General features: G+C 47.1%; 1 protein-coding gene across 1 annotated transcript in view; it reads right to left on the reverse strand.

The window, feature by feature from the left end:
- The window catches only part of MYO16 (myosin XVI), a 465,799-nt gene that overhangs the window by 86,529 nt on the left and 351,277 nt on the right, over window positions 1–27,993 (reverse strand). Inside the window, exon 28 of the mRNA XM_029938403.1 lies at window positions 8,318–8,420. Within this exon, the coding sequence (XP_029794263.1) occupies window positions 8,318–8,420 (103 nt within the window). The remainder of the gene's footprint in view (window positions 1–8,317; window positions 8,421–27,993) is intronic.

Genomic DNA, 27,993 nt, shown 5'->3' on the forward strand with positions numbered 1-27,993 from the left:
AAGTAAGCCAGGCAGAGAAGGACAGAAACCATATGTTTGCACTCATAGGTCTAACAGGAAAACAGGAGAGACCTAATGGAGGACCAGAGGGAGCGGAGGAGGCACAGAGAGTTGGGGAGAGAGAGGGATACAAAACTTGAGAGACTATTGAATGCTGGAAATGAACTGAGAGTTGAAGGGGAAGGGGGAGGGGGAAAAAGAGGTGGTGGTGATGGAGGAGGGCACTTATGGGAAAGAGCACTGGGTGTTGTATGGAAAACAACTTGACAATAAAATATTTTTTAAAAATACAAAATAAAAAAAAAATAAGAGAGATTTCGCTCCTCAATGAGTTAGAGACTGTCTGTGGAAGGTCACCGCAGGTCCCCTCCAGCCCTTGGTCTTGCCTATTGCTGCCCCGTCTGCATGGGCCACGGCATCTGTGAAGTGGTTTCCAGGCTCTGCTCCTGCCTCCAACAACACAGTTTTTTTCATGTTTAAAGCCTATATGATGTCACGTTACCACCCTCTATGAAGCCCATCGATGACTTCAAAGGGAACTTAAAACAGAAGTTTGCGTTTTGATGCAGCCTTGGTCCCAGGGCTTGGCCACACTGCTTCTGGAGCCGCAGAAACACCCTTTGCTATCACAAGGTTTGTGGCATGGAACCGGGGCTTAGTAAAGACTTGCTGCAGAACTAAATAAACCCAGAACTGGGGAAGACTAGATCGACACCCACAGGATGGGACTGGATGAGGCACGGGCGGATTTTTAGGAGCTGGGGAGCCGGGGAGCAGTGCTCAATTCCTGTCCGGGAGGCCTGAGGTCGGGAGGGCCCCCAGCCCCCGCAGTCGTTATGATTCTCTGCCCTTCCCAGCAAGAGATTCCTTAGCAACTCATTCATTTTCCTCCCGAGGGCGGCAGAAATGAAACGGGAGAGGTGGAGAAGACACTGCCCCACAGCACCGTTCTCTCCCCTCATCTCCTTGTTCTGTGGAGGGTCACCTGTCCCAGTGGCTCTGGGCGGGCACACTCTATTCCCGCCCCCGCCCCGCCTCCCGTGCGTGTGCATCTTACAGAGGCCCTCATGACACCTGCCTGACTATGTCGTCTCCTCACGGGTTCTCTCCCAGGTGGATCCTGTGTGTATTTGTCACCTTACAGTTCTTCCCCCGTAGCCTGTAAGCCTGCGGAAGCGGGACAGGCCATTTTCTTTACAGCGCAGCCCTTGTGCAGCTACCGGACATCAGTGGTGCTCCGTAAATGCTTATTGGCTCGATCAACCCGTAAGCCTGCAGCTCGAGAAAATTAGGTTGGTTTCCAGGAGAGGAAGCCTGGACCAGGAATACCGCACATTCTCACTTGGCAATTATTAAAGACTACTGTCGTTAGTCTTTTGTGTAAGGAAGCGGACAGGAGCAATCTGGAATCACTTCCAAGGAGAACTATCACACGTGTCCGTAAGACTTGACGATGTAGCCCTTCGCTCCCAAAGAGAAAACGTGGTGGTAAGGACGTTCATTCGTTCAGTCGACAAACATTGGCTCAGTGTGTGTTCTGTGTCAGACCCTGTCGGGGACATAACAGTGAACCACACACATGTGCGAGTGCACACGCATGACAATATACATAAGAAACAGAGACATATCAGTTTTCCTCAATGGAGATCAGAGTGAAATAGGAAAGACAGACACTGACTGAGAATCTGATTTTGTAATATTATTTTTTAAAAATGGAGTCAGTGAATACACATCAAACATTTGGAGTAGTTGGGGTGCCTGGGTGGCTCAGTCGGTTGAGCGTCCAGCTTCGGCTCAGGTCAGGATCTCATGGTTCATGGGTTCGAGCCCTGCGTCGGGCTCTGTGCTGACAGCTCAGAGCCTGGAGCTGCTTCAGATTCTGTGTCTCCCTCTCTCTCTGACCCTCTCCTGCTCACACTGTCTCTCTCTTTCTCTCTCAAAAATAAATAAAAAATATTTTTAACAAACATTTGGAGTAGTTATTTCTAGGTGTGTTCAGTGGTGGGTGATCAGTACTTTCTTCTTTAATTTTCTCTATTTTTCAAGTTTCTTATCAGGAATAAATACTACTTTCATAATAAGAATGTGTCTCTATAGATGTATGTGTATGTGGTTAATACAAGAGAAAAAGGGAATAAATATGTGTGCATATATATAGTAGTTCCCAATTTATAATGCACATAGTACCAAGAGATACGCTAAGATCCCTAGCGTTTATTATTTTCAACATTAATAATTCTAGAGAAAGGGAAGGGATATGAGAGAAAGAATAATTTTATGGGCTATTTTCTGGCTTGTACTTACAGTTGATTTATGAAGTGCTCCTTGAGCAGTAAAACAAAGGTTATAAACCATTAATTTATTGTGCTAATAAGAGCCAAGGGCTCCAATCCATTGTCTTGTGCATGGAAGGTGCTTAAAACTTTAACAGTTTCTTGCTCTTACTTTTATTAACTTTTCTCTACTGTACTATTTTAGATTAATGAGATAATAAATCTTTCATCCAACTGATTTTATTTAATGTTATGGTAAAATCTTAATCTTGTGATTCTCAGCACTGTTAAGAGGGGCTCCTTCAAAGATCATATATTTTACAAAGACACACCACGAAATCTAGGCGGTTCCTTGAAAATTGCCTTAGAAGAGGATGATAAAGAACTTAATTATTGTAATGTTTTTGTTAGTGAGCAAACTGAAATAGGAAAGGTGCGTTCCATTAGGGTTTGGGGTTTGTCCTTTGTGACAGCCTTTTGCTATTTCTTTCAGAATCTCAGCCCCTCTCCCCCTCTCCCTCACACACTCACAGATAGACATGTACACACACGCGTGCACACACACGCACACACACACACACACACACACACGCCGCACATGAGAACGAGCACCATATCATGTGGGTAGCTAGGACAAATGACACTCTCATTTCCTGGCTCACTGTCTGTCTGTAGGAGCCCCAGTAAGTCACTGGCAGCCTTTCTGGGTCTGACTTCTCGTCCTTATGTTTGAGGCCACGGAAAATCTCTGTTTCTCCTTCCAGGAGAAACTTCCTGCTTCAAGGGAGCCTCACCTCGCAGGACTCTCTCCTTTGCCTGTCCACAAAGGTTCCCCCATCCCAAAGTTTCAAAATCTGTTTGCAAGGACAATGACACTTCTCCGCAAAAGCTCCCTTCTGTGGGGGCCCACCGCCCCCCCCCCAGGCGCTGGCTTCCCCTGCGCTCGGAGCCTCTGCGTTCTGAAACGGCACCCCTGGCATCGCATGGACTGACTCCGACAGATTTGTTTCTCCCTTCGTCATCCCACCAGATGGCTCTAAAATGAATATAGCATTCAAATAACTACACAGAAAAAAACCATCCTATAACCAGTTGATTCATATAAAATGTGTGAAAATCAGATTATACCATTTATTTTTCCACTTAGAATTAGTAGTTTCAAAAGTTTTCGCTTTACATAAATGACATAACAGAGCAAAACAAGCATGATTCACATGGCCCGAGCGCCTGCCAGTCACCGTCTCCTAGCTTGGGGAAGTCGGGCAGAGAGTGGTGGATGAAATGTGCATAGTTTTGCAGGGAATTATTTTCAAAGGCACCTTAAAGTAGGACTGAACTAAAAATGTATGTCTTTAGATAGAGGAAATATCTGAACAATTTTGAAAAATAAACAACAGAAGGTTGATAACTAGTGGCTTCATTTAACTTGTTTTCAAACTATGACTTAATTCAAACAATTTGTATTCTTTCCCCATAAATAAAGTAATCTGAGGACTCTACTTCATAAGGAAGGGGACACAGAAAACAGTGGACCAGCTGGAAGTTGGTCATATTGAATCTACTCAGATTAGCTCAAGAATCCTCCATTTTCCTCCTTAAACAGCTGACTTAATTTCTGCCATGAAATGAGGATCAAGGTCTGACTGGTCCATCATATTTTTCAAATATATCATTTAATTGGAATCAGGACCAAGAAACTTTGAGGAAGGACTCCTTTGTGGCCAATGCTACATCCTGGTTTTTCTTCACTTTTGTGAAAGCGGCAACGTTGACAATGTGGAGAGAATCGGGTCATGAATGTGTTTGCCAAAACTTAATGTTGCCACTTGGAATCATGGGAAAGAAGGCTGAAGTGAGGGCTGGGGATGTATCACACACAGTAGGTTGCTTATTATTTCAAGGCCAAAATGCTTTAGAGCAAAACACAGTCAGTGCAGTTGCGTGTTTTCATAAATGTTTAAAAAGCATTAATTTGACCCTTTGCAATATTCCACCTGTGTTTATGGGGTGGTGACCAATTTGAAGAATGATTGTTACTTACAGAAGCACGTTAGGAACACAGCTATCTTCTAATCACAGAGACCAGCTAAAATTCTATTTGGCTACCGTCTCGAAGCAATCCCCTAGAGAGGAGCATTCTCAGGTTTGGGTTGTGAGTTCCTCCAGATTGTAAAGACTCTTGTGTGTCTGTAGCATCCGTGTACGATGTATATAGAATACAATTTGGCCACTTCTTATAGAGAAAGACTCATCCGCTGGCCGTGCACAAAGTAGTGGAAGTCCACCGCACCAGCCTCTCCGCCCAGTGCCTGGGGCACAGGACCAGGCTCGGCACACACACAACCCTTCTGATGGAGACGCAGTCAGCAACCCCACAGAAGGTGTGGGGCCTGAGGGGGAAGAAGGCAGAGAAGAAAAAGCAAGTGTTGCAGAGAGGTAGGGCACACTGGGAAGTTTGAATATGGCCAACCAACTGCAAACTGGGTGGATTTACCAAAATGGCTTATTATGACCACTCCCAGACAGCCTTCGCTCAAGTCGTGAGCTGGAAGCCAGTGTTACCCTGAAGCCCATCTCCAGCAGCGTCACCCACGACTGTCTCCCACACCCAGAGGACAGCCGGGGTGGCAGCCCGGTCTCTGCTCAGAGCCAGGACTGAAGGGAGTCACACCCTTCCTGGGAGCCCTCACTGGATTCCGGTTCTTCTTCTCCATCTTCAACTTCTTTTCTTTCTCTCCCCTTTCTCCTTCTCCTCCTTTTCTGTCCAAGATGCAGTTAGGAACGAGAGTCCAAAAGCCCTGGATCTCAGCATCACTGGCTGGTGGTTTGGGTAAGAGACGGGGATCAGAGCCGGCTCACAAGGCGACTCAGTCAGTGTGATTCTCCTCCATCTACCAGGTGAATGATCAACATAAGAAAGACACCAATCTGCAAGAACCAATCTGCTCAGACTAATAAAGAAATCTCTAAGTGCCTTTGATCAAAGCTCACACTATGATGCATAATCTATGCCTTTCAAGTTCTCTAATCTGAGTAAAAGGGCTTCAGATGGTTACATTCAAAGATATAGATCGAGTTAAATGCAGCAGAAAGAACATGTAGATGCCAGGCTCACAAAGCAGCCTTCCCACTGAAGAAACTAAACATGAACCGCACCTAATGCCTTGATCAGTATGCTGATCTGCAAGACTATTTCCTCCTATCTAACGTGAGGTCATTACCGTTCACCCTACTGACTTTTTTCTCCACATACGGTTGTTTTGAGGAGTTGTTATTAGGTTTAAATCAAATAAAGCCACAGGTCTAAATACTTGTAGCACACTCTGTAGATGGGAGGAAATGTTGCTTATGAAATACAAAAAATTCCAGTGCCTGATGCCCTGACTCCAGACCCACAACTACATAGGGAATAAAGGGCACATATGGATCAGTGAGCAGATGCGACAGCTCCGAAGGGAAGACGCACCCAGATGCTGGTGTTCACCACCACCACGCAGGAGGTCCCAGGGGTGACAGACGATGTCAGTGGAGAAGGAGGAGGTAGAAACCCCCTACCGATGTCCCCAAGGCTTTCCTGCACAGAGTCTAACATAAAGGACTGAAGCAATCTCACAACGTCTCCAAGACGCACCAGAGTGACGATAAGAGAATCATGGTATATTTAGTGAAGAGAATTGACTCTCCAGTTTCACACGGCAAAGGATGGCTCTGATCTCTGCCATCTTGTAGCATTGCTCTTAAAACTACGGAAAGGAATGACTATTAATTCCTGCTAACCTTTCACAGCCAAACGATGAACGCCAACTGAGTGGAAACATATGCTCTGACTCTTAGCCATTTGGGAGCTGTCCTAGAGAAACAGCAGCCCCCTGTTAGGAGCTTACTGTTGTTTCAACAGCTCCTCATTCAGTTTGTCCCGATTAATCGCCGAAAGGGAGACATGCTGACTCTTCCTGAAACTACGATCACCTTTCAAACCAATGCTTTGCTTTTGAGCCCAAGGACTCTGGCTTTCCAGGCTGGGAAAGAATGATGCTTTAAAAATCCTTTTGCTCCTTGACTAGCATGAAAGGAAAGTCTGAATACGCTTTATTTCTAGGAAGTTAAAGATCTGTCTTCTAGTATGAAGGATAGGAAAAGTCACATTGCTGAGAAGCTGAAGAAAGCAGTCTTTCCTATTCAATATGGAGCACACAAGCAGGCATGCAGTGAGTAAATGAATTCATTTATTTTTTTGTCCTGTATTTTTAGCCTCCTCTGGGGAGTTAAAGAGTAAGGAAAGTAGAACAGAACAGTAGAATCGTCCCCGATTCCCTCACCTTTTCCCTACAACTCAAGCTTCTTTTCACCACTAATAAAACATATTATACCTATCTGCGTGTGTTTGTTAAAGGAAAAACTACAAGAAAATCTCAGGGACCTAGTCCTGAACCACTACTACCCAAGTACTTAAAGATGGCGGCAATGTTTCAGTGGAAATGACCTCAGTTACCTGCGAGTTGGTGGAACGATTCTGTGCAGGCACCCACGTCTCCTATTAGCGGTGCCACAGTGGTGAGAGGACACTCTCTGTGTGAGCAGTTCCTCCTTGCTCCCCTTCTAATCCCGGCTCCTGGCACGGATGTGTGGCCATGACTACTATACCAGACTGTGTGCGCTGCCTCCTTCAGACTCTAATTAAGGTTCATCTCCATTATTAGTTTAGGACAAAGAAAAGGGAAAGAACGATAATAAAGGAAGAGATCGCGTAGCACAGTTAAGTCATCAGTCATGGATGCTCAAATTCCAGGTTCCTCTACCTTTGCCACAGGCGATGAGTGTGCCAACATCAGCCCAGCAGGGCTCTTCCTGTGTCCCTGAGAGTGGGCACTGCCTGGCACCTCCAGCAATTCTGGACCATCTGAAGGAAGGTCCTTCTCTTTGGCCTCATCCATTATCTTGGAAATGTTCCACTACTTTTTTTTTAAGTTCATTTATTTATTTTGAGGGAGAGAGAGTAAGCATGAGCAGGGGAGGGACAGAGAGAGGGAGAGAGAATCCCAAGCAGGCTCCACACTCAGCACAGAGCCCTATGTGGGGCTTGAATTCACGAACTATGAGATCATGACCTGAGCTGAAACCAAGAGTTGGAATCTTAATCAACTGAGCACCCAGGCACCCCAGACCCATTACTGTTTAATGAGATTTATGTCTGCTTTTTGGTAATTGCTGGATTTTGCCAAAGCTATCAGCCGCCATGATCTCTGCTGGTTGGTTTGTAGCTGGAAACGCGCAGGAACTCTTGGTGTCTCAGGCTTTAGTCTGTTTCCTACTGCTGCATCGCAACGATCTTCTCAATTCTTTTAAGTTTCAGACCTCCTGTTCTCAACCCTGGTCACGGATGGCATTCTGATGTTTAATACCTTACACAGTGCCCCCTGATCCTGGGGAGCCCCTCCTGGGCTCTTCTGTCTCACTAATGCTCCCCCTTCTGGAAGGAGAGGCTGTATCCCCACTGTGGCCCAGGACTCTGCTGACCCAGAGGGTCACGGGAAAGAGTCAGACATTTCCAGTTATGTATGAGGCTTCGGCCACAAAGTGAGGTTGAAGGGACAGTGACATTTTCAGGGTGTGGCAGTTGAGAAGCAGCAAAGAGAAACATCGAACAGACACTAGACGGGCCAAGAAGTCTGTCTCTAGGACACTGATCATCTACCCACTAGAAACCAGGACATCAAGATCCTCAAACTGCCTTCTCTGATTTCTGCTCCTTTTCAGACCCCCAAGGAAGCCCAGATGACAAAACTGCATCCGAGACACTGGCAAACAAGGAGGCTTCAGGAACTCCATGTCACCTCTTCCCCAAATCCCCGTGAAAGAGAGGAGCTGCTGGCTTCCCTCCTGCTGCCACCACGCTGGTGAAACTAAACCAGAGAGACGGATGTGTATCCAGGCATGGCCCCTGGCATCCCGTCTTGCGAAACACATCAGAGTTGGTGCCACAATGACTCGGCTCACCTATTTAGAGTCCTGAATGAGACGTGAGCAGTCTGCTGGTCACTAACCTGCCAGTCTTGTAATTTGTACCGGTGGAGGACAAGGCGACATCTCTCCTCTGCAGACAGCTGCTGCTTCTCGCCCGGGAGCATGTCAGCCAATGGCTTGTACCTATGAAAAAGCAGCGGGGACACGAGAGCCGTGACTGAGTCCGCCAAGCAAATGCTTCTGTTGAACACGATTGTCTTTGTCACACTGTTCTGTAAATCTCCCCGGTTTTTGCTTTGCCCTACGAGTCCCCAGATCTCTGTCCACCGTGCACTCAATGTTGTGCAGCGTGAAATACCCCTCATCTGTTACGTGGAGGATGATTTTTAAAATGAGTCAAATAGGTATTTCCATCCTTCAATGTGTGTTCAACACTATGATCAAGGATGGATGAAAACCATTTAACGAGAGGAAATTGGAGAGAGAAAAAAATGAATGGTTTTCATTGAAATATTTAGAATGCTCTTAAAAATATAACTTTTAAGAAATCTCGGAATTCTCTATTACCATTTGAAAGTGAATCTCGATGCAGTTAGAACCGTAATAAAGGGGTTTCCAAACATCCGGAAGTTTTACTTAAGTGAGAGGCAGAGGAGCCCCGTCCCTGTATATTACATATTAGGTACTTTCAAGCTTCTAGGAGGGTTTATTCATTCATTTATTTATTTGCAACTCCCTCTGAATAATTGGCTGTCATTCCTTAGCTGAAATCCATAGCCATATAATGCTTTTCTTTTTTTATGCCATTCAAAATTACATAAGCCATTACAAAAATCTGTATGAAATTTCCCTGGCATGCAGGGTATTTAACCTGATGCATAAGTAAAGGGAGAAAGAGGGGGAAGAAGAGGAGGAGAGGGAAGAAGAGAAGGAGAGAGGGGAAAAAGGGGGGGGAGAAGGGGAAGGTGGAAGATGAAGAGAAGGAGGAAGAGGAGGAGAAGGTTGAAGACGAGGGGAGGGGGAAGAGGAGAGGGAGGAAGAGGAAGGGAAAGAAGAGAAAAAGGAGGAGCAGGAGGGGAAGGGGCAGGAGAAAGAGGGAAGAGGTCAAGGAGGAAGACTAGGAAGAAATGGGCACAGATTTGCGTAGCTGCATCTCGTTGCGCTGAGTTTGTGATTCCTGCATTGAGCTGCTCAGGGAATTTAAAACCAAGAGGAAAATCACAGAAGCTCCCTGTTATTTCCTGTAAAATGTCTGACCTTTCCATCAAAGTTTGTAGCAACAGACTTGGCAACTTCTAAAATGAGAGCTCTGTTTCCTTAGAGCAATGGAGGCAGGAAGTGTGGTGCCTCCACATCTTTATTCACCAGCTCCCTCCAGCAAGCTTTGAGAGGCGTGACCCCCACCCTGCTGACAGCCACCCCAGGGCACCCACATGTCTTTATCTCCAGAAGCAGGAAGGTGCCCAGCATGACGGGAGCAGTGCCACAGGGCGCAGAGCCTGTGGGGCTCCCATAGGGCGAATTTTTCGGGGGCAGACATGTATTTCCTTAACACTGTCACTGAAAGCAGAGGACAGTGACTCCCTGGGTTGAGAATGATCTCAATCTCGGTAGCCATGAGTCAGACAAAACAGATACATCAACATCAGCGATGGCCCTTCCTTCTCATACACAGATTTTGGCTCGTGTATCAAGCTCAAGGCACAGGAGGGTGCAAACTAGCAGGGAACAGAGACGGAACATAACATTGTAGTGCCAGAGGCAAGGGTAGGAAGCATCCTGCTTATCATTTTGATCGCACTGAATGCACTGAAATGGTCTGTGGAAGTATTCAATCATTTTCCTTTATAAAAGGCAAGAATGTGATTTCCTACCCAGGAGGCACTGTAAAAGTTTCTACTTTTATTTTTATTTTTATTTTTTTTACTGGTCATAGTGTGGTTGCTGCAGAAGAGGTGAGGTGCCTCCAGGGCAAAACAGAACAGAGAAAATGGGTGAAATGAGGTATGGGTGGGGTGGGCCAGGCTTGGCAGTGAAGTGCGCCACCAGGCAGTGGGGTGGGCACCCTGAAAGGGATGGGGGTCACCCGAAAAGCTGGGGTATGACGTCCGCACATCAGGGAGCAAACACAGATCATGTTGCACCACGTCAGGGCATGTCAAAGGACCAATGCAGTGCCTGCACAATGAGTCTGAACAGGAGAGACACTGGATGGGGGACCACGCACAGTTTCGGGTTCCAACGCCACGCCACCGAGAGCTGCTCTGAGGCCTCCCACTCACGGGTAACTCCCCCTGCAGCGTCTGCCTGCTTGTGTTTTCAGAACGTAACAGAAATTCTATGCTGTATTTAAAGCATCGGTCTAGGGGTGCCTTGGTGGCTCAGTTAAGTGTCTGACATCAGATCAGGACATGATCTTGCAGTTCACGGGTTCAAGCCCCATGTTGGGCTCTGTGCTGACAGCTAAGAGCCTGGAGCTGCTCCAGATTCTGTGTCTCCCTCTCTCTCTGCCCCTCCCCTGCTAACACTCTGTCAAAACTAAACATGAAAAAATTAAAATAAATAAATGAAAGCATCAGTCTAATCCTTGTGTGTCCTGTCCTCAGAGTGTCCAGCTTCCTAGGCGATGGGCCATCTCTGTGTGTCCCCTGGTGTCACATACAGCAAGCACAAATAATGATGGGGGTGGAGGGGCAAGAACCTGGGCTGGGGAAGGGGGGATGAGAAGGGACATTTCTCACGCATGGAGAGAGCAGGGGGGCTTTTCACATGTTGCCTCTCATACTCCTCCCAGATGCAGGAGGCCCTTGTGGTCATCTTCTTTTGATCCAGAGACAGCCTCAGGCCACGGAAACTCAGTCACTCCTGCAGCATCACTCGGACGATCTTATGGGTTGAGCTGTGTCTCCCCAAAAGGTAAGTGGAAAGTGGTAGGTAAGTGGAAGGTAAATGGAAGTGACTTTATTTGAAAATAGAGTCTTTGCGCCTGGGGGGCTCAGTCAGTTAAGCATCCGACGTCAGCTCAGGTCATGATCTCATGGTACGTGGGTTCTAGCCCCCCATCGGGCTCTGTGCTGACAGCTCAGAGCCTGGAGCCTGCTTCAGATTCTGTGTCTCCCTCTCTCTGTGTGCACTCTGTCTCTCACTCTCAAAAAATAAACAAACATTAAAACAATTAAAAAAAAAATAGAGACTTTGCAGACGTCAGGCAGTGAGGAAGAAGTGGCTACGGTGCACCAGGATCCAAGATGGTGGGTGTCCTGAGAGGACGAGGAGGACGCCACGTGAGGACAGGGATGTGAGAGGAGAAGGCCATGTGAGGACGGGTGGGGGCTGGGGGGGTTGTTGGAGGAACGTGGCTACAAGCCAAGGAGCCCCAGGGGTTGCCAACCACACCGGAAGCGGAAGCTGGAGAGAGGCCGGAAGGGTCCCACTCAGAGTCTCGGAAGCGCACCTCCCTGCTGACACCTTATCGGGGCACTTCTAGCCCCGAGAACAGCGGGAGAACAAATGCCTGTGGCTTTAAGGCCCCCAGTCTGCGGAGCTCTGTCAGGACAGCCCCAGGACACCAACAGAGGTGGCGCCCGTGGCTGAAAGGGGACACGAACCCAGGGCAGGAGCGTCCAGCAGTCTCCGCTACCAGTGCCACAGTGTAGGCAGGGGCTTCAGGCCCCGGGCCCCAGAAGGGTCCAGGGCGGAAAAGGAAGGGATGCAGCGCCAGAGACAGAGAGGGTAGACTTCAGCCTGATCAGCAGCACGCGGGACACGCAGCAGGAAGAACTCTTGTTTCTCTGACCTCTGGGTGACTGGGCCTCTTTGATGGTAAACTTGAGCTTCTAATGAAATACAGACCCATTCAAGTGCTCAGGCAAGCCGGCACGTCCCTGCCATTTAGCCACAGTTACACAATGAAATGAAATCACTCAAATTATCTTTTTATTCTCTTACAATTGTCTCATTCTGGAGCTCTGCTAATTATCGCTGGGAACGGAATTGACATAATTCAAGTATCTGAATACAGTATTAACAAGTCAGAACAAAGATCTTACACTTGGTGCTTTTCTCCCCCCACGTTTTATATTGTTCTTTTGACACCTAAAATGGTATAATTCTGACATTTCGACTGAAAAGACAAACCGTCATCTCAGATGCAGTGAGGTACTCTATTTTAGTGTAATTAAAAACATCTTGTCTTGGGAATGTTGAGTGTCATCTATAGGTAGTGTCACTGGTCTGTCACTGAGCAAAATAGGATCTCACAGAAACTTCAACCAGAGACCAAGAGGTGATAATGAGCTTGGGGCAGAGTGTGAGTCCTGGCACAGGTGTGATGGGGCCAGGACTTCTAGCCCTAAACCGTCCTCAGCCTCAGTGGTCCCAGACAAGGTCACCTTGACCCACCAAAGGTCTCTGTGTTCAGGCCAGCCCCTTCCCTGGGTCTGATGTAATCAGTTGACTCTAAGATGCCAATATCAGGGCTCCTGGGTGGCTCAGTCCGTTAGGTCTCTGACTTCGGCTCAAGTCATGATCTCACTTTTGTGGGTTCGAGCCCTGTGTCAGGCTCTGTGCTGACAGCTCAGAGCCTGGAGCCTGCTTCAGATTCTGTGTCTCCCTCTCTCTCTGACCCTCCCCTGCTCATGCTCTCTGTCTCAAAAATAAATAAAACATTAAAAATAATAAGATGCCAATATTCTCTCTCCCACTCTTATCCTTCCTGGTTCGGGTTGAGGTGAATGACAGAGCGAATCTCTTGTCCAGAGTCTAAGTCCCAGGGCCGTTCATTCGGGCTCATTCAGTCAATCCACAGTACCAGCAGCAATGTGGACGAAATCCAAAATATGGACATGGAATGCAGCAAGGAACAAATCAGATGAAAATTCTTAACATTTCATGAAAAAGGTAGAGAGAACAAATATACGTGAGGAAGGACGGCAGATACAATGAGAGAGAGGGAGAAATGGGGGCAGACCAGGTGTCTCGGAGACCAAGCATCTGGCGGTGAGCTGGGGAGTCCCCTGGGGAAGAGGAATCCAAGTTGAGGGAGCAGAGAGCAAAGTCAGACACCCCAAGCGGGGTCCTGCATATGTCTGTTCAAGGAATACCAGAGCAGTGAATGTGAATGTGGCTGAGGCAGAGGAGACAGAGGAAAGATGCCAGAGACGGACTCACAGAGGCAAGGATGTGACCCTGTAGGGGACCCTGACTTTGACCCTGAGAGCCCTGGGGAGCGGCAGATTGGGCAGATGGGTCCTGCCTTCTGACCCTACGGTGTCACTGAAGCTGCCCGCCTGGGGGTTGGGAGCCCAGGAAACTGCTTAGAGGAGCTTCCCACAGCCCAGGAGGGAAGCAGCGGATGTGGGAGGAAGTGGGTGAGCCCGGTCTACAGGGTGAGGAGGGGGGAATGTGGGCGGGGTTCCCAATGGATGGACGGACGTGGGTGCAAAGGGAGGAGCAGACCACCCAGGCTCGGGGAAGAAACTGACATCTATGGTGATGGAGCGGATGGACGGATGCTGCATGGACAGGAGGGAGGTGGGCAGTGCACCTGAGGGGGACCAAGGAGCATTCTGCTGCAATGAAGGATGGGGGGACCACACCACAGTCAACGCCTCAAAACACATCCCCTGCCCTCGGCCGCCAGTCGCTCTGCTGTGGTCAGTCTCATTGGTCACAACCCTCTGCCTGACTGGGGAGGACGGTGCTGACCATCTAGGGGACAACTGTTTTGGGGCTGAGTCCTCTGTGCCCTTGAGGCTGAAGCCCAAATCTGTGTTTGACGCCCGGTGGGCTGCGTGTCTCTTGGGAGCATGACTGCTGGCCCAAGGTCCCGTCTTCTAGCCAGGCCACAGTCTAAGCGGCCCGTGTAAGTGTGGGCTCTCATGGCAGCCTCTGTCACAGGCACCGAGACCCGCCCACGTGCACGCTGTTCACTGAGAACCTTCTCTCTGTCAAGGATTCCAGCACAGGAGGAATTGGGCACAGGACACTGTGGCGTCAGGATGCCTGGCAAAATCGTGGCTGGAGGACCCACGTGGGAGGCGGTGCTCACTTGGGGGTCTCTGTATTCTAAGAGGGGCAGCCTGAAGCCAGAGGGACAGACAGGAGCAAACTAATTAGAAGCGTACAAGCGAACTACCTGCCTTTTCCAAAGCCATCTTTCCTCTCACTGTTAAGGAGAACTTTCACATCCTATTTATTGGGAAGCTGGTGATAAAAGAGAGCTTACAGAGTGGCCACAGAGCTTGGGTTAAACACAGAGGGACTCTGGGCTGACTACTTCAGAAGGGTACCAAGAAAGAGGAGAAACAGTTTCCTTAGAAAAACAGAAAGCAGGTGTATCAAACTAACGCTTAAAAATCAGACAGACACAGGAAGAAAACCTCAGGGGCAATTGCTCTGAAATTGATTGTTTGCTGAATATTGACTTCAACTCTTCACTGCCAATCGCAACTCTGTCGTGCAAGTTTAGGTCCCCAAATACTTAATCCTCTTCAGCAAATATGTATGGGGCACCTATCACGAGCAGATACCTTGCCAGGACACGGACAGGTTAGCAGGATGGGCACAGCAATGCTCTCTCTTTGCTGCCTCTGCCCCAGTATCATGCATGAGGTTTTGGGCCAAAACTATATCTAGGATGTGATTTTTTTATTTCAAGACCTCATGAAATTTTCTTCTAATGGACAGATTCTACTAACTTAATCAGGGACAATACAGTAATGGTTGGGGAGCACCATTAACCTCATCCCTCGGGAATGGACTGGATAATCCACAGAGAGGCGAATGGGATGTTTCAGGAGCTCTAGAATGGAGATTGCTAGAAAGAGGCGGCTGGCAAAGGCAGAGGAGGGAGGGGAAGGGCAGAGGAGGGAGGGGAAGGGCAGGAAGCAAGGCTGGGGCTGAGCAACTGCAGAGGAGTGGAGGGAAGGCGGGATCAGAAATGGGGTCAGAGTGTAAGTGTCAAAGCATGTCAACACTGAGAAAGGGTGTTGGTGGGGGACTGGGGAGCCCAGAGCCCTGCCAGGGACACGGACGAGGACGGAGATGGCACCAGGACATGAGCAGATGGCGGGGGGAACAGGGGTGCTGGGTCACAGTGAAAATAGAAGAAAAGGTCAGTAACTTGAGGGGGAAATAGAACCAAGCAAAGCTTTTTGGGCGTTCTGTTTTTCAGGGGGCAAGAAAGAACACCAGAGCTTGGAGGCGACATTTACAGAAATATACAAAGCCTACGTTCTACTCATGCTTATTTTGGGGTCCTGCCGTGTGGCTCTGGATTGTTTTGTTCATTCATTTCTCGCTCTGATGGGATGAGGCCGTGGTTCCTTCTAGAACCGTTCCCTTGGTGTTTTCCCACAGGGCACTCTACCTAACGTGTTCCCAGACACGGAGCTCTGTGTCACACAGGGACGCATTTCGCTGGCCGCCCGCACGGCTGGGGCCGCTCATGCATATGCTCTCACAGCACACAGTGCAGGTGCGGAGGGTGATTTTCCAGCTATTTGGGGCTAATTTCCAGCATTCAGAACGCTGAGTGGTGGGCTGAGTGTGATAGCTGCCTAGCAACGGGACTGACACACATCACGAACACGGGAGAAGGGAGGAGGAGGAGAGCAGAGGGCTTGGGGGAGAGAGAAAATCTATCCCAGCGTGGGGGGCAGTGGACAAGACAGAGAAACCCGACAGACAGGGACTGGATTTGCAGAGATGCTTTTCAGCCAAAGAGAGCTCTTTGATTTTCTTTTGAAGACATGAAAGCCAATAGACAAAGTTGTTAAGAATCGTCGCGCACACAAAAACTGTATTGAGCTCCTGACGTGTGCACATTCTGTCTCATCTTCCCAGGACGTGGGGTTTAACAGTCCCTTCCCCCATGGCCAGTTTGTCCAGGCTTCCCGCCTCCCCCCCATCTCCCCCCCTCCCCGCCCCGAACTATCTGTCCTGCGCTCTGCCCGCTGGACCAGGGCCCTGCTCATCATCCCTCATGGAGCCTGTATCCTGTGCGCCTGGCCCTCCCTCAGCCTCCTCTCCTCGCACCTTCTCATCTAGGCCAATCAAACCACTTCCCACCCCTCTTCCCTGCACCTGCTGTGTCTTCTGCCTGTGGCTTGTCATCCGATCCATGCCCCAGGGCGTCACCCTTCTCCGCTCCTCAGTCCCCAGGGCTCTTCCGGCATATTTACTGGACGGACGGGAAGGGGCATTAGCTGTACTTTCCAACAGCGTTTGGATCTCCTAGATTGGGCAGGCCTGGTATTTGGACTTCACTTTATTTTTACATCTACTGGGATCCACATTAAGCTTATCAGCGTGCATCAAGATCTGCATATGACTCGATTAAGAGAAAAAGACACTATGACAATCCTGGACTCCTGTTTATGCCACTGGTCAAGACCGACTTCCCCATGGGGCGCCTAGGGGGCTCAGTCATTGAGCATCTGGCTTCAGCTCAGGTCATGATCTCGTGGTTCGTGGGTTCAAGCCTCGAATCAGGCTCTGTGCTGACAGCTCAGAGCCTGGAGCTACTTTGGATTCTGTGTCTTCCTCTCTCTGACCCTCCCCTGCTCGCTCGCTCTCTCTCTCTCTCTCTCTCTCTCTCTCTCAAAAATAAATAAAACATAAAAAAAATTAAAAAAAATTTTAAGACTTCCCTTTTCTTTCCAAATGGTGACATGGACATGCCATTCAAAGGCGTGGTGGCATTTCACGTCCCCATGTGCCTCCAGGCTCGAGTCCCCAGGAATGAAGTCCTTGGGAAGAGTGGGGGGGCTATGGGGGGAACTGCCCCCTGCTGTCACTCCACACCCACTGCTGCTCTGCGGGAGGCTTGGCGGCAGGCAGGATTAGGGTCATACCCCCCTCCCATGCCCAGTTCTCCAGGACTGGAAATGGAGCAGGGAGTAGGGAGAGACAGAAGGAGGGAGGCAGGGAGATTAACAAAGGCCCTATAAATTCCAGGTGTTGTGAATTCTCACAACACCCCCGCGGTGACATTTAAAGAGGCTGTGGGACACCTTCAGAGCTTGATTACAGCAGAGCTAAGGGCTAACCTGGCTTCCACGGAGTTTCTGTGGGAGAGGAGATGAAACCAGACACCTGCCCCTTTTGTTTCTGAGCCTGAAAGGATCAAGGTGACCGTCGCGCAGGATCACGTGTACATGAGGAGTTTTAATAGACATGACGTGGGAAAGCCAGACTCCAGCTAGCCCCTTCAATGCCAAGTCCGAGTTCACTCTCGCATCTCATTGCGATGATGGCTGTTGCTTGTTACTCTTCTTTTAGCAACACGATTATGTTATTACCTTCATGTCATCACAGCCATAACTGTGAGGTGTTTATCTGCCATGCATCTAAAACACAGCACCCCGAATTCACACGGGACGCCTGGCTTCTACTCCCCTCCTGGGCAGAGGGAGGAGGAGGCCTGGAGGAGGGAGGGAGTCCTGGCATTCCTGAATCTCCACCGGACCAGCCCAGAGGCTCAGAGGAGCCCTCCCCTTCACCCCAACGTCCCCAGGCTGGCTGCAGCTCTCCTGCTCTGAGCTTTCCTGAAGGGGTTTTTTGTTTTGTTTTGTTTTGTTGACGTTTTTGCTTTTGCTACAGCTGCTGCTGTGAGACCAGCGTCATGCACAGCCAGCGGGGCCCAGGGGGTGGCTGTGAAGGACCACATTGAGATGCTTCTACTTCTACTGTAACCTCGTCCAGAAAAGCTCCCCCTAAGCCTGGGGCAAAGCAGACCACCCTCCCGAGACAGGGCCTTATGCCAGGGCATTCGTTCCTGCCACGGAATCAAGGCAGGGCGGGACCCTCCAGACAATAGGGAGGTGAGTAATAAAAAAGAACGCTAAACTCAGACCTCAGTTCCTGGGGATTCACCAGTGCCTCCACACAGATAAAAAAGTGAATTCAGAGCCTCTGCTAAGAATTTCCATGACAATACTCTCAAGTTCTCTTACTTAAAGCCTGTCTCACCGGCTCATTTTAATCCTGCAATGTAACAATGTTCCGTGTATTTAATAAATGGATGACAGGGAAATGGTAAATCAGCAGTGGCCCAGGGTGAAACGTGCACCACGGTCCACTTTGCGCAGCCCTCGCAGCCCTGACATCCGTCTGAGCCAGGTTTGTACTCGCTGCAGATACAGCCCTCGGGGTCTTCCCGCACACAAGCCCCGTCCATGCACGCACTGGACGTCTACCACAGAGGACACTGGGGATGGTGCCCTTCCCTGGACTGAGGTTGGATGGGCTGAAATGAACGGTCACAGCAAACCATCCGGTCGTGCTGTTCTCCCGGAGTGACATGTGTGCCCGAGACCGAGCACCATCCTGCCAACGCTGAAACTGATGTGCAGGCGTCCTGCCCCCTCTGTGCTCCGCAGAATTCACTGGCGCAGCCGGGGCTTGCATTTATCAGGTACAAGAACAGCTTGTTTAGTTAAGCTGAAAAGAACAGATGTTCACTGGCTGCTCAAGCCTTACAGGAGAGCCCTCTTCAAGCCATGTGGGTTAAGGAAAATTATCCCACTTTGAAGGCAATTTTCATCTTAACCAAATAGTCATCGGGGTCACTCTGACCGCCCATCTTCCGAGGAGGGACAGGAAACAAAGGCGGGCAACTCATTTGTTGGAAATACGATGGCATGTCATTCCAGGGGGTTCTCTCCCTACTAAAGGACGTTCTTTTCCTTGGGAATGGTTGAAACATTTCATGGAGATTGGTAGCCATGCCAGTTTTATTATTTCAGTAAGTTTAAGCCTATTTCAGACATCGAGTTGAGTTGCTTCCTACCATATGATTCTGCTGTTGAGAATGTCATTGTCATTATGACTGGTTAGCAGGTCGTGAAGAAGAATTACTATGATCTTCACAAGACCAGTCTGGCCCTGCAACTAGATCTACTTCAATAGTCATGAAGACCGTCTTTCAAACGCCCTCTTTGAAAGCATGTGACAGGCTTGAAGGATGACTTGGGGGTCCGTGTCTGAACCTAATTATGTTCGTTGATTTCAGAGAGCACCACGATGACCCCAGAACAACATGGGTTTGAACTGAGTGGATCCACTTCTATGTGGGCTTTTTACAACATACCATGTACATGTTTTTTCTCTGCCTTATGGTTTTTTAAAGAACATTTTCTTTCCTCTAGCTTACTTCAGTCTAAGAAAATAGCACATAATACATGTAATATACAAAATATGTGTTAATCAACTGTTGATGTTACTGGCAAGATTTCCAGTCAACAGGAGGGTCTCAGTGGTTAAGTTTTTGGGGGGTCAAAAGTTGTACTCTGGTTTTCAACTACAGGGGGTTCAATGCTCCTAATCCCTCCCCCCTCCACTGAGCATGTTCAAGGGTCAACTGTAGTTAGATTTTTAAAAACCACTTTGCTGAGGTATGGCCGACAAAAAGCTGTATGTATTTAATGTACTTAACTGGATGAATTTGGAAATAAAGATAAACATGTGAACTCTTCACCACAATCAACGCCATAAGCATACCCCTCACCTCGGAAAGTTCCTCCCACGCTCTTTGGTCTTATTTGTTTGCTTATTAATTTGTGATAAGAATACATACTATCATATCTATCCTCTGAGAAAAACTGTAAGTATACAGGACAGGGTTCTCAACTGTAGGCACGATGACGTATATTAGATCTCTAGAACCTATTCATCTTGTAGAATTGAAACTTTGTACCCTTTGACCTTCAGCTCCCTATTCTCCTCCCCTCGGCTCCAGGGAGCCACTGTTCTATTCTTGCTTCTATGCATTTGACTTATTTTGCATTCGACGTATAAGTGAGCTCACACCGTATTTGTCTTTGTGTGTCTCTGTGAACCTCCAGGTTCCTGCATGTTGTTACAAATGGCAGAATTTCCTTCACTTTTAAGGCTGAATAATATTCCATTGTATGCAGATATCACATGGAAAGTATTACTTTTAAAATACAGCCAAACAATACTTATAAAAGACAAAACAAATACTCCTGTGGTGAGTCACAAAATGAGCAGTAATCAATTCTAATATTAATTGACTGAACTCAGTTATCTTAAGCCAAGATATGCAAGAAACATACAGTTTCAGGGTATATGATCAAAATGATAAATTTAAAGTAAGGAATGGGATTTTTGTTTCTTTTCAGTGAGACACTTTAAGTTGACATGTGCCTTTTGAACAAAATAACAGGGATGCTTTGTTAAGAGTGAGAGACAAGATGCTTTGATAAGAATGAGTGATAAGATACGAGATGTAATTTGAGGGAAAATTACATGAGTACCTAGTTGTCCAATCAAGTCTTAATCACTTATTGTCACTGTCAGTTTGCAATTATTCACTGGATAGGTCCGAATGATTAAAAAAAATGCATGATATTTGAGGTGGCTTATAAATGCACACTTGTTATCATTCACTGATAGGTACTAATATTGCTAATTAAAGTTTTAAATTAAAAAATAGCCATGATTAGAATGGGCACTAACTAGAACCCCAAAGGAAATGACAGCTCACAAAATGCTCTGTCTCTTCAGGTCCATGAACCTATCACACACCCTCGACACAGCACACACTTAAAAGTGTTGGTGTGTATGGTTTTTACTTCTTACATTACTTCCTTTGATAATTATTCACTAAAGTGAACACATTGGATGGCTCAGTTGGTTAAGCACCCAACTCTTGATTTTTGGCACAGGTTCAAGAATTCAAGCCCTGCATTGGGCTCCACACTGATGTCATGGAGTCTGCTTGGGATTCTCTCTCTCTCTCTCTCTCTCTCTCTCTCCCTCTCCTGCTTGCACACATGCACAAACACACACACACACACACACACACACACACACACACACACTCCCTTTCTCTCTCTCTCAAAAGCAAACAAAAATTTAAAAATGAATATGTAAATACAAAATAAAAACAAAGTCGACACGTTCTACAACACTTTGCTTGCTCCCAGAAGCAATGGTGGATAAGACACTGTCTTGCCCTTGGGTGTGGCTCAACAGGATGCTGGCCACTGTCCAGTGAACCCCTGGAAATTACTTAACTTTACAGACGTGTGATATTTCACTGCTTTTGACTAAGCCATTTCCCAGCTCTGCAGGGCTAGAACGTACGCTGTGAGAAACTGATACCAATGCAGATACTTCCTGTCCAAAGCAATGCAAATGGTGCTTGCTTGGCAGTGCAGATACATTTTGTGGGTAGAGAAGATAGATCTCTGTATATCAGATTTTCATTGGAACTGGTGTTTAACATCTCTTTAGTTTCCTCTTTCCATAAGGAGCTCAACAAAATCTCTGGTATGCTTTATATTTGTATGATCATGATTTCATCTTTTGGAAAAATGATACTTAACCACAATACTTTTGGGGGTTGAGACTGGGCAGGGATGGGGGTGCGTTTCAGCAACAGTCAAATCTAATTGAGTTCTTCATCCCAAGATGCTCCCCAATGTCTGAATTCACGTCCCGTTTCCATACACATCACTTTATTGAAGCATCACGTGTCAAGAGAGCTAACATTTTCTGTGTCCAGCCCAATAACTACTCCAGGGCTTTTTCCCCCCACCGCACTTTTCTGATTTCATTACAACCTGATCGCTCTGTAGCTCGTGATACCACCGATTTCTCCCTCCTTGAAACGGCCTCCCCCGTGGCCCTGCCACCCCTGAGTCCCCTCCCACGGTCCCGCCACATCCCAGTCTCCCTGCTACTACCCGTGTGTCTGCTTCTCAGCACTTGCCTCTGGCTCCCCTGGGAAGTCTTTGCTGAGCCATTGCATACACGCTCGAGGCTGTAACTAGCACTTGTGAACTAATGATTTGAAATGTGTGTGTCTGTAAAACACATCATCACTCTCCTGAGCTGCACACCAGGATGGTGGAGTGCCCGCCAGACAGCACGGTGTGATCTCCCAAGCACTCCTGAAGCCCCACGAAGTCCACACCCCACTTTTCCCACAGACTCCCCATTGATCCTAAGACACGGCGTCCACCACGTGTCTACCCCCCACGGCCACCAGGAGTCTGCCGAGACTCGCTCATCAACATCTTACCCGTGTTACATCCTAAACATCTCTGACATTTATCACCTCTCCTTCATCTCATTTAAAAATTCTCTCTATAAAGCCTCAACTGCTTCTTTCTCAATCGCTGTGACCAACAGTGCCCTGAAGACACCTGCTTTGCCCTGACTATTCAAATTTTCACTGTTTTGCTCAACGTACTTCAGGGACCCCCCCCCGTCTTTAGCATACGGCACTACGGGGTCCTTCATGATGTCTTCCTTTGTCTTTGTCTAGTTAAACACCTCCCAGCCATGAGGATCACACACTCCAGCCACATCAGAGTGGACTGAGCTCACGCTTTTCTCTCATTGTTGTGCTTCCACATATGCTTATGTGAACAACTGATCTTTGAGTTTCTTTTGGTTAATTCTAAGTGGTCTTAAAACCTCAGCTCAATGCCATCTACTCCAGATGAATCCCTTCCCTGGAAACCTACACTGCCTGGTCTACATACTGTCTGCACCCCCTTCTACCACATCTGTCCACATTGCCATTTTCTATGCTCCTGGCTTCTGAGACAGAATGTTCTATGCATCCCATATTTTCACACCTAACATACCCATAGGGTCTGGCATGTTGAAGACATCCACCAAGCTATTGTTGAGTGAATAGATAAAGGAACGAGAAGAAGAGAAAGGAAGTCGAATTTTAATGATTATTTAAAGATTATTTTATATAGGAATATAATTAAACTTATAATATTCATGCATAAATAAGTCTATTTATAGGGCAATATAATTAAATATTTTCTAAAATAGTTACTATTATTTTAATAACTCAAGGATGTTGTTTCCTTGGTGACCATCCCCTTCTAACAACCTATAAAAACCAGTGACCATACTATCACCTAGCACATTTTATGAGTCACCAAGATAAAGTGCAGAATGCCAGAGCCAGCCATTTTTCTTACTTTTATTTCTTACTTTTATCTCTAATATATTACCCCAGACTTGGGAAGTTGAGGGTGTTAAGAAGGTTCCTAGAGAAGTTACCTGCATCTTAAAAACTGAAAGGGAGGAAATTGGCCAAGATGGCGGAGAAGTAGGGAGTTCCGTATTTCCCACCTACAACTCTCAAACAAAGAAGGGCTGAAGCCAAAGGACTCTGAACCACAAGAGTCTGGGAGGAAATGAGACGGAATCCACTAAGAAGACACCCTCATAGGTGCATGACTGCAAACCGGGGAAGATAAAAACAGGCGGGGACACGGAGGCACGGAGGGGAGGGAGCCCCCTCTGCTGAGAGAGGAAGGGAAGAGAAAGAGCGGCTGGGGAATTGTAGAACTGTCCCTGGACCAAAGAAAACCCTCAGCCCGGGTTGTAGACGGATCCTACCATCCCATCTCTAAGCACAGGCCTTTCATAGAGAGATGCTATCTCTAACTGCCGAGCTCACTTTGGGCTGGGTGCCCCAGTCCCAGAAATTCCCTCCCAGACAGACAGCACGAAAGGGATGCAGTTGGCATCAGGAGGAACAGGTCCCCTGCTAGGTCTGCTGCCTGGACCCCTGCTAGGAAGTGCCCAGGCTCGAAGGATTACATTTCGGGTGGGATCATTCATGAGTATGGAATAAGCTTGAAATGCCCACATTCAAGGGAGTGATTTGGAACACCCAGTCCAAGGAGAAGGGACTGGGGTTTGAGAATTTTCTTCCCACGACCACCAAGGCAGGGCCTCAGGGATAGGCTGGGGGACCCGCAGTGGAGGCAAGATCCGCCTGCACCAAATCACACCCATCAGCACTGGGTAGCTGCCTTCTTTTACGGGAGCCGGATAGATGCTATGGAAACAGACAGCCCCTCCCCCAAGACCAGCACTGATGCATTGCCGTGATTAATTCTAGATCAATTCTTGCTATTCAGATATATTCTCCTGTATCTCATTCTTATCTCTCCCCTCCTCCAGACTGGTTATCTGGTTATAGGTTTGCTTAAACAGGCACATTTAATCCATTCTCCTGATGTGTGTTCTACACCTCCCTCATTACCTTCCTTTCTCTCTCTCTGGATTAAGACTTTTATTCTCTCTGCCTGGTCAACGTTCAATTTCCCTCTCTCCCCACCCCTGTCATCTCACTCTTTGTATGTGCTCTTCCACAGCAATGTCTCCCCCCTGCTCTTTATTTGTAGCTGGGATTTCTGGTTTTATACTTTTAGACGGTCCTTTGTCTTTTGTTGTTTTTGTTTTATGGTTTTTTTTTCTAGTTGCTTTTTGTTTGATTTGTTTGTGCCTTTGCATGCTTTTTTTTGTTGTTGTTGTTGTTGTTCCCTGTTTGTTTGTCTGTTTTCCTTTCCAGGGATACCTGAAGGAACAAACCAAAATACACATGGTGGAGAGTCCAAAATATAACAAGTAGGGAAATAAAATAACCAAGGTCACAAGAAGAGAGACCAAGGGACACCATTAAAGAACACTTCCTGAATGGCCAGGCCCTGGACAGTCTCTGAGCCTCCTTTAATATAAAAGTACTCACAGATGCAGAGTGCATAACAAGCTAATAAAACTGACAAGACACAGAGAGCTCGCCAAAATGATGAAATGGAAGAACTCCCCTCTAAAGAAATTCCAAGAAAAAGTGACAGCTAAAGAATTGGTCAGAACAGATATAAGCAACATAACTGAGGAAGAATTTAGAGCAATAGTCATAAAATTAATTGCTGGGCTTGTAAAAGGCATGGAAGACACCAGAGATGCTATTGCTACAAAGATCGTGGATCTTACAAAGAGTTGTGATGAATTAAAAATGCTATAAATGAGGTTCATAATAAAATGGAGGCAGCCACTGTGTGGATTGAAGAGGCAGAGAGGAGATTAGGTGAATTAGAAGATACAGTTATAGAAAAAGAAGAGGAAGCTGAGAAAAAGAGAGATAAATTGACCCAGGAGCACAAAAGGAGAATTCGAGAACCAAGTGATGCAATCAAATGGAACAATAACCTTATCATAGAAATTCCAGGAGAAGAGACAGAGAAAGAAAATGAAGGGGTATTTGAACAAATTATAGCCAAGAACTTCGCCAGTCTAGGGAAGAAAACAGACATTGAAATCCAAGAGGCACAGAGAACTCCCCTCAGACGTAACTTGAATCGATCATCTGCACAACATATCATAGTGAAATTGGCAAAATATAAGGATAAAAAGAGAATTCTGAAAGCAGCTAGGGATAAAAGGGCCCTAACATACAAAGGGAAACCTATCAGAGTAGTTACAGACCTATCTCCTGAAACTTGGCAGGCCAGAAAGGAATGGCAAGAAATCTTCAATGTGATCAACAGGAAAAATATGCAGCCAAGAATCCTTTATCCAGTGAGCCTGTCATTCAGAATAGAAGGAGAGATAAAGGTTTTCCAAAACAAACACAAATTGAAGGAATTCATCACCACTAAACCAGCCCCACAAGAGATCCTGAAGGGAATCTCTATGAGGGAAATGTTGCAAGGAACACAAAGTACCAGAGACACTGCTACAAGCATGAATCCTACAGAGAACACAATGATTCTAAGCCCATATTTTTCAATAATAACACTGAATGTAAATGGACTAAATGCTCCAATCTAACATATTAAGGGGTTTGACCACTTTTGTCTGTCTACCTTCTGCAGCTGGAGGTGACTGTGGGGTTTGTCACTGGCTGGAGGCAGGGAGGAGGTATGGCTGTGTTGGCTCTAGCAGCAGGAGGGAAGCAGCAGGTGCCATTGCGAGGAGGGATCTGTGATGCAGACCTTCCTCCCCCACCGGCCACTGGGCCCCGTCCACTCGTCCCTACCAGTACTGTCTTGTCTTACTCACTGTGTGAAAGATTTTTTAAAGATTCCTTTTTCTTCAGATGCCGGACGTTCAGATTGAATGATATTTTTTAAAAAGTCTATGGCCAATTTATTTAAAAAACTATTTTAAACCATCTAAAACCAGGACTGCTGAGTAGGTGAACTTCAGTGAAAGTGACAGAAAAGACCAACTTCAAGCCTACGTTGACAGGTAGTGCATAACACACATGCTACTCGGATGGTGTATCCTCTATCTAGTAGAGAAAGCAAAACATGGAGATGACGGCTTCGTGGATTCAATCCTAGACCCTCCACCTCTCCCTCAGACAGGTGCAAATATTCGCTGTAATGACGGTGTTCTTGGAAACTCTCCTGCTGCCCTACTCACCACCTCCCAGGCACGGTCTCCGCATATGCACAGGGTTTATAAGAAACCCGTCCTTGTGAGACATTTGAGCCAAGTATCTTGGTCACCTTTGCTATTCTTGGAAATGTTTCTGGCCAGCATTAGGTGCCGACTGTCCTTCCAGCATTCCTTAGAGGGCATGGAGTTCTTGACCACAGTCTCTTCCTTTCCTCTTTTCCCTCATTCCGTTATATCTTTCAAAAGTTCTTTGTTAGCAACACGCCTTGATCTACATGGGTTTTCTTCTTCCCAGCACCCTCAGTGAGTCAGTCCCTAATTTAGACATCAGTGGACAATCTGCACTCCTTCTGTCTGGCTCTCTCTTCTGCAGAAGCTCTTTTGGTCCCAGTTTCCATTGACTTTATGTTCCTGTGGCTTTTCTGACGCTGCACTCTTTGGTTTGCATTCACGGCCCCAGCTACGTGCTGCTGATATTCAAATATCCATATTGAATAGCCGTCAGCTCTTGGTACCTGAACTCATGGCATCCAAACCAGCCCCATTCCCTTTCCTCTGACACCTGCTTCTCCTCTGCTATTCCTTATTTCAGTTATGGGCGCCATTACCCAGGCTGTAACCCAAGCTAGACCTCTAGAAGCCATCTCCAATCCTCAGTTGTCTGAAGCCCCTATGCTCATAGTCAGCTAAGGGATACGACTTTCATGTTCAAAGCAGCTGGCTTCTTATATCTGTCTTTCCAGCCCATTCAGTGTTCCACTGTTTTGATTTCAGCTATGATCACATTCACTTAAAACTCTACATAGCTGCTCAAAGTAGTTCCTAACTGGGGGTGGGGGGTGTATTTTTCCCTCCTGGAGAACATCGGGCAGCATCTGGAGGCATGTTGGGGTGTTGCGGTGGGGGTGGGGGTGGGGAGAGTGCTCCCAGAATATGGTGCGTAGACCCCAGGTATGCTGCTCATGTTCTACAATGCAAAGGTCAGCCCATCAAAACAAAAAATTGGCCCAGAATGTCAAAGGTCAAAGTTGAGACATGCAATACTTAGAGATCTAACTCAGGGGTGAACAAACCTTTTCTATAAAAAGTCACACAGTAAATGTTTTAGGCTTTCTTGGCCATAAATTTTGTATCACAACTACTCAACTCTGCCTTTGTAACATGAAAGTGGCCATGGACAGTATGCAAACAGACAGGTGCAGTCTCTGCCAGTGACTCTGTATTTAACAAACAAGTTGCTAACTGCGTTTTGTCTCTGAACCATAGTCTGCTCTCTCCTGATCTTGCTTAAAGGAAAATAAAACTACATTATTTTACTGCTTTTAAACACTGATGCTTATTAGCTGCAGGATAAATGCCCTTATTTGTATCCTAAAATACATACATCTTGGCTTTCTGCTATCATTTTCTTTGCTTGTTCTTATGTTACTGCAGTAGGAACACCTTTCCCCATACACCTTATGATGCTTCTCCTCTTTTTCCTTTATTGATGTTAACTTTACCCAGTCTCGTCCAGAGGTCTCACTCCAAGTCTGAGGTTTCCCCCATCACCTCCTTCAACAAG

Source organism: Suricata suricatta, chromosome 4 (genome assembly GCF_006229205.1).
Source record: "Suricata suricatta isolate VVHF042 chromosome 4, meerkat_22Aug2017_6uvM2_HiC, whole genome shotgun sequence".
Taxonomy (NCBI): domain Eukaryota; kingdom Metazoa; phylum Chordata; class Mammalia; order Carnivora; family Herpestidae; genus Suricata; species Suricata suricatta.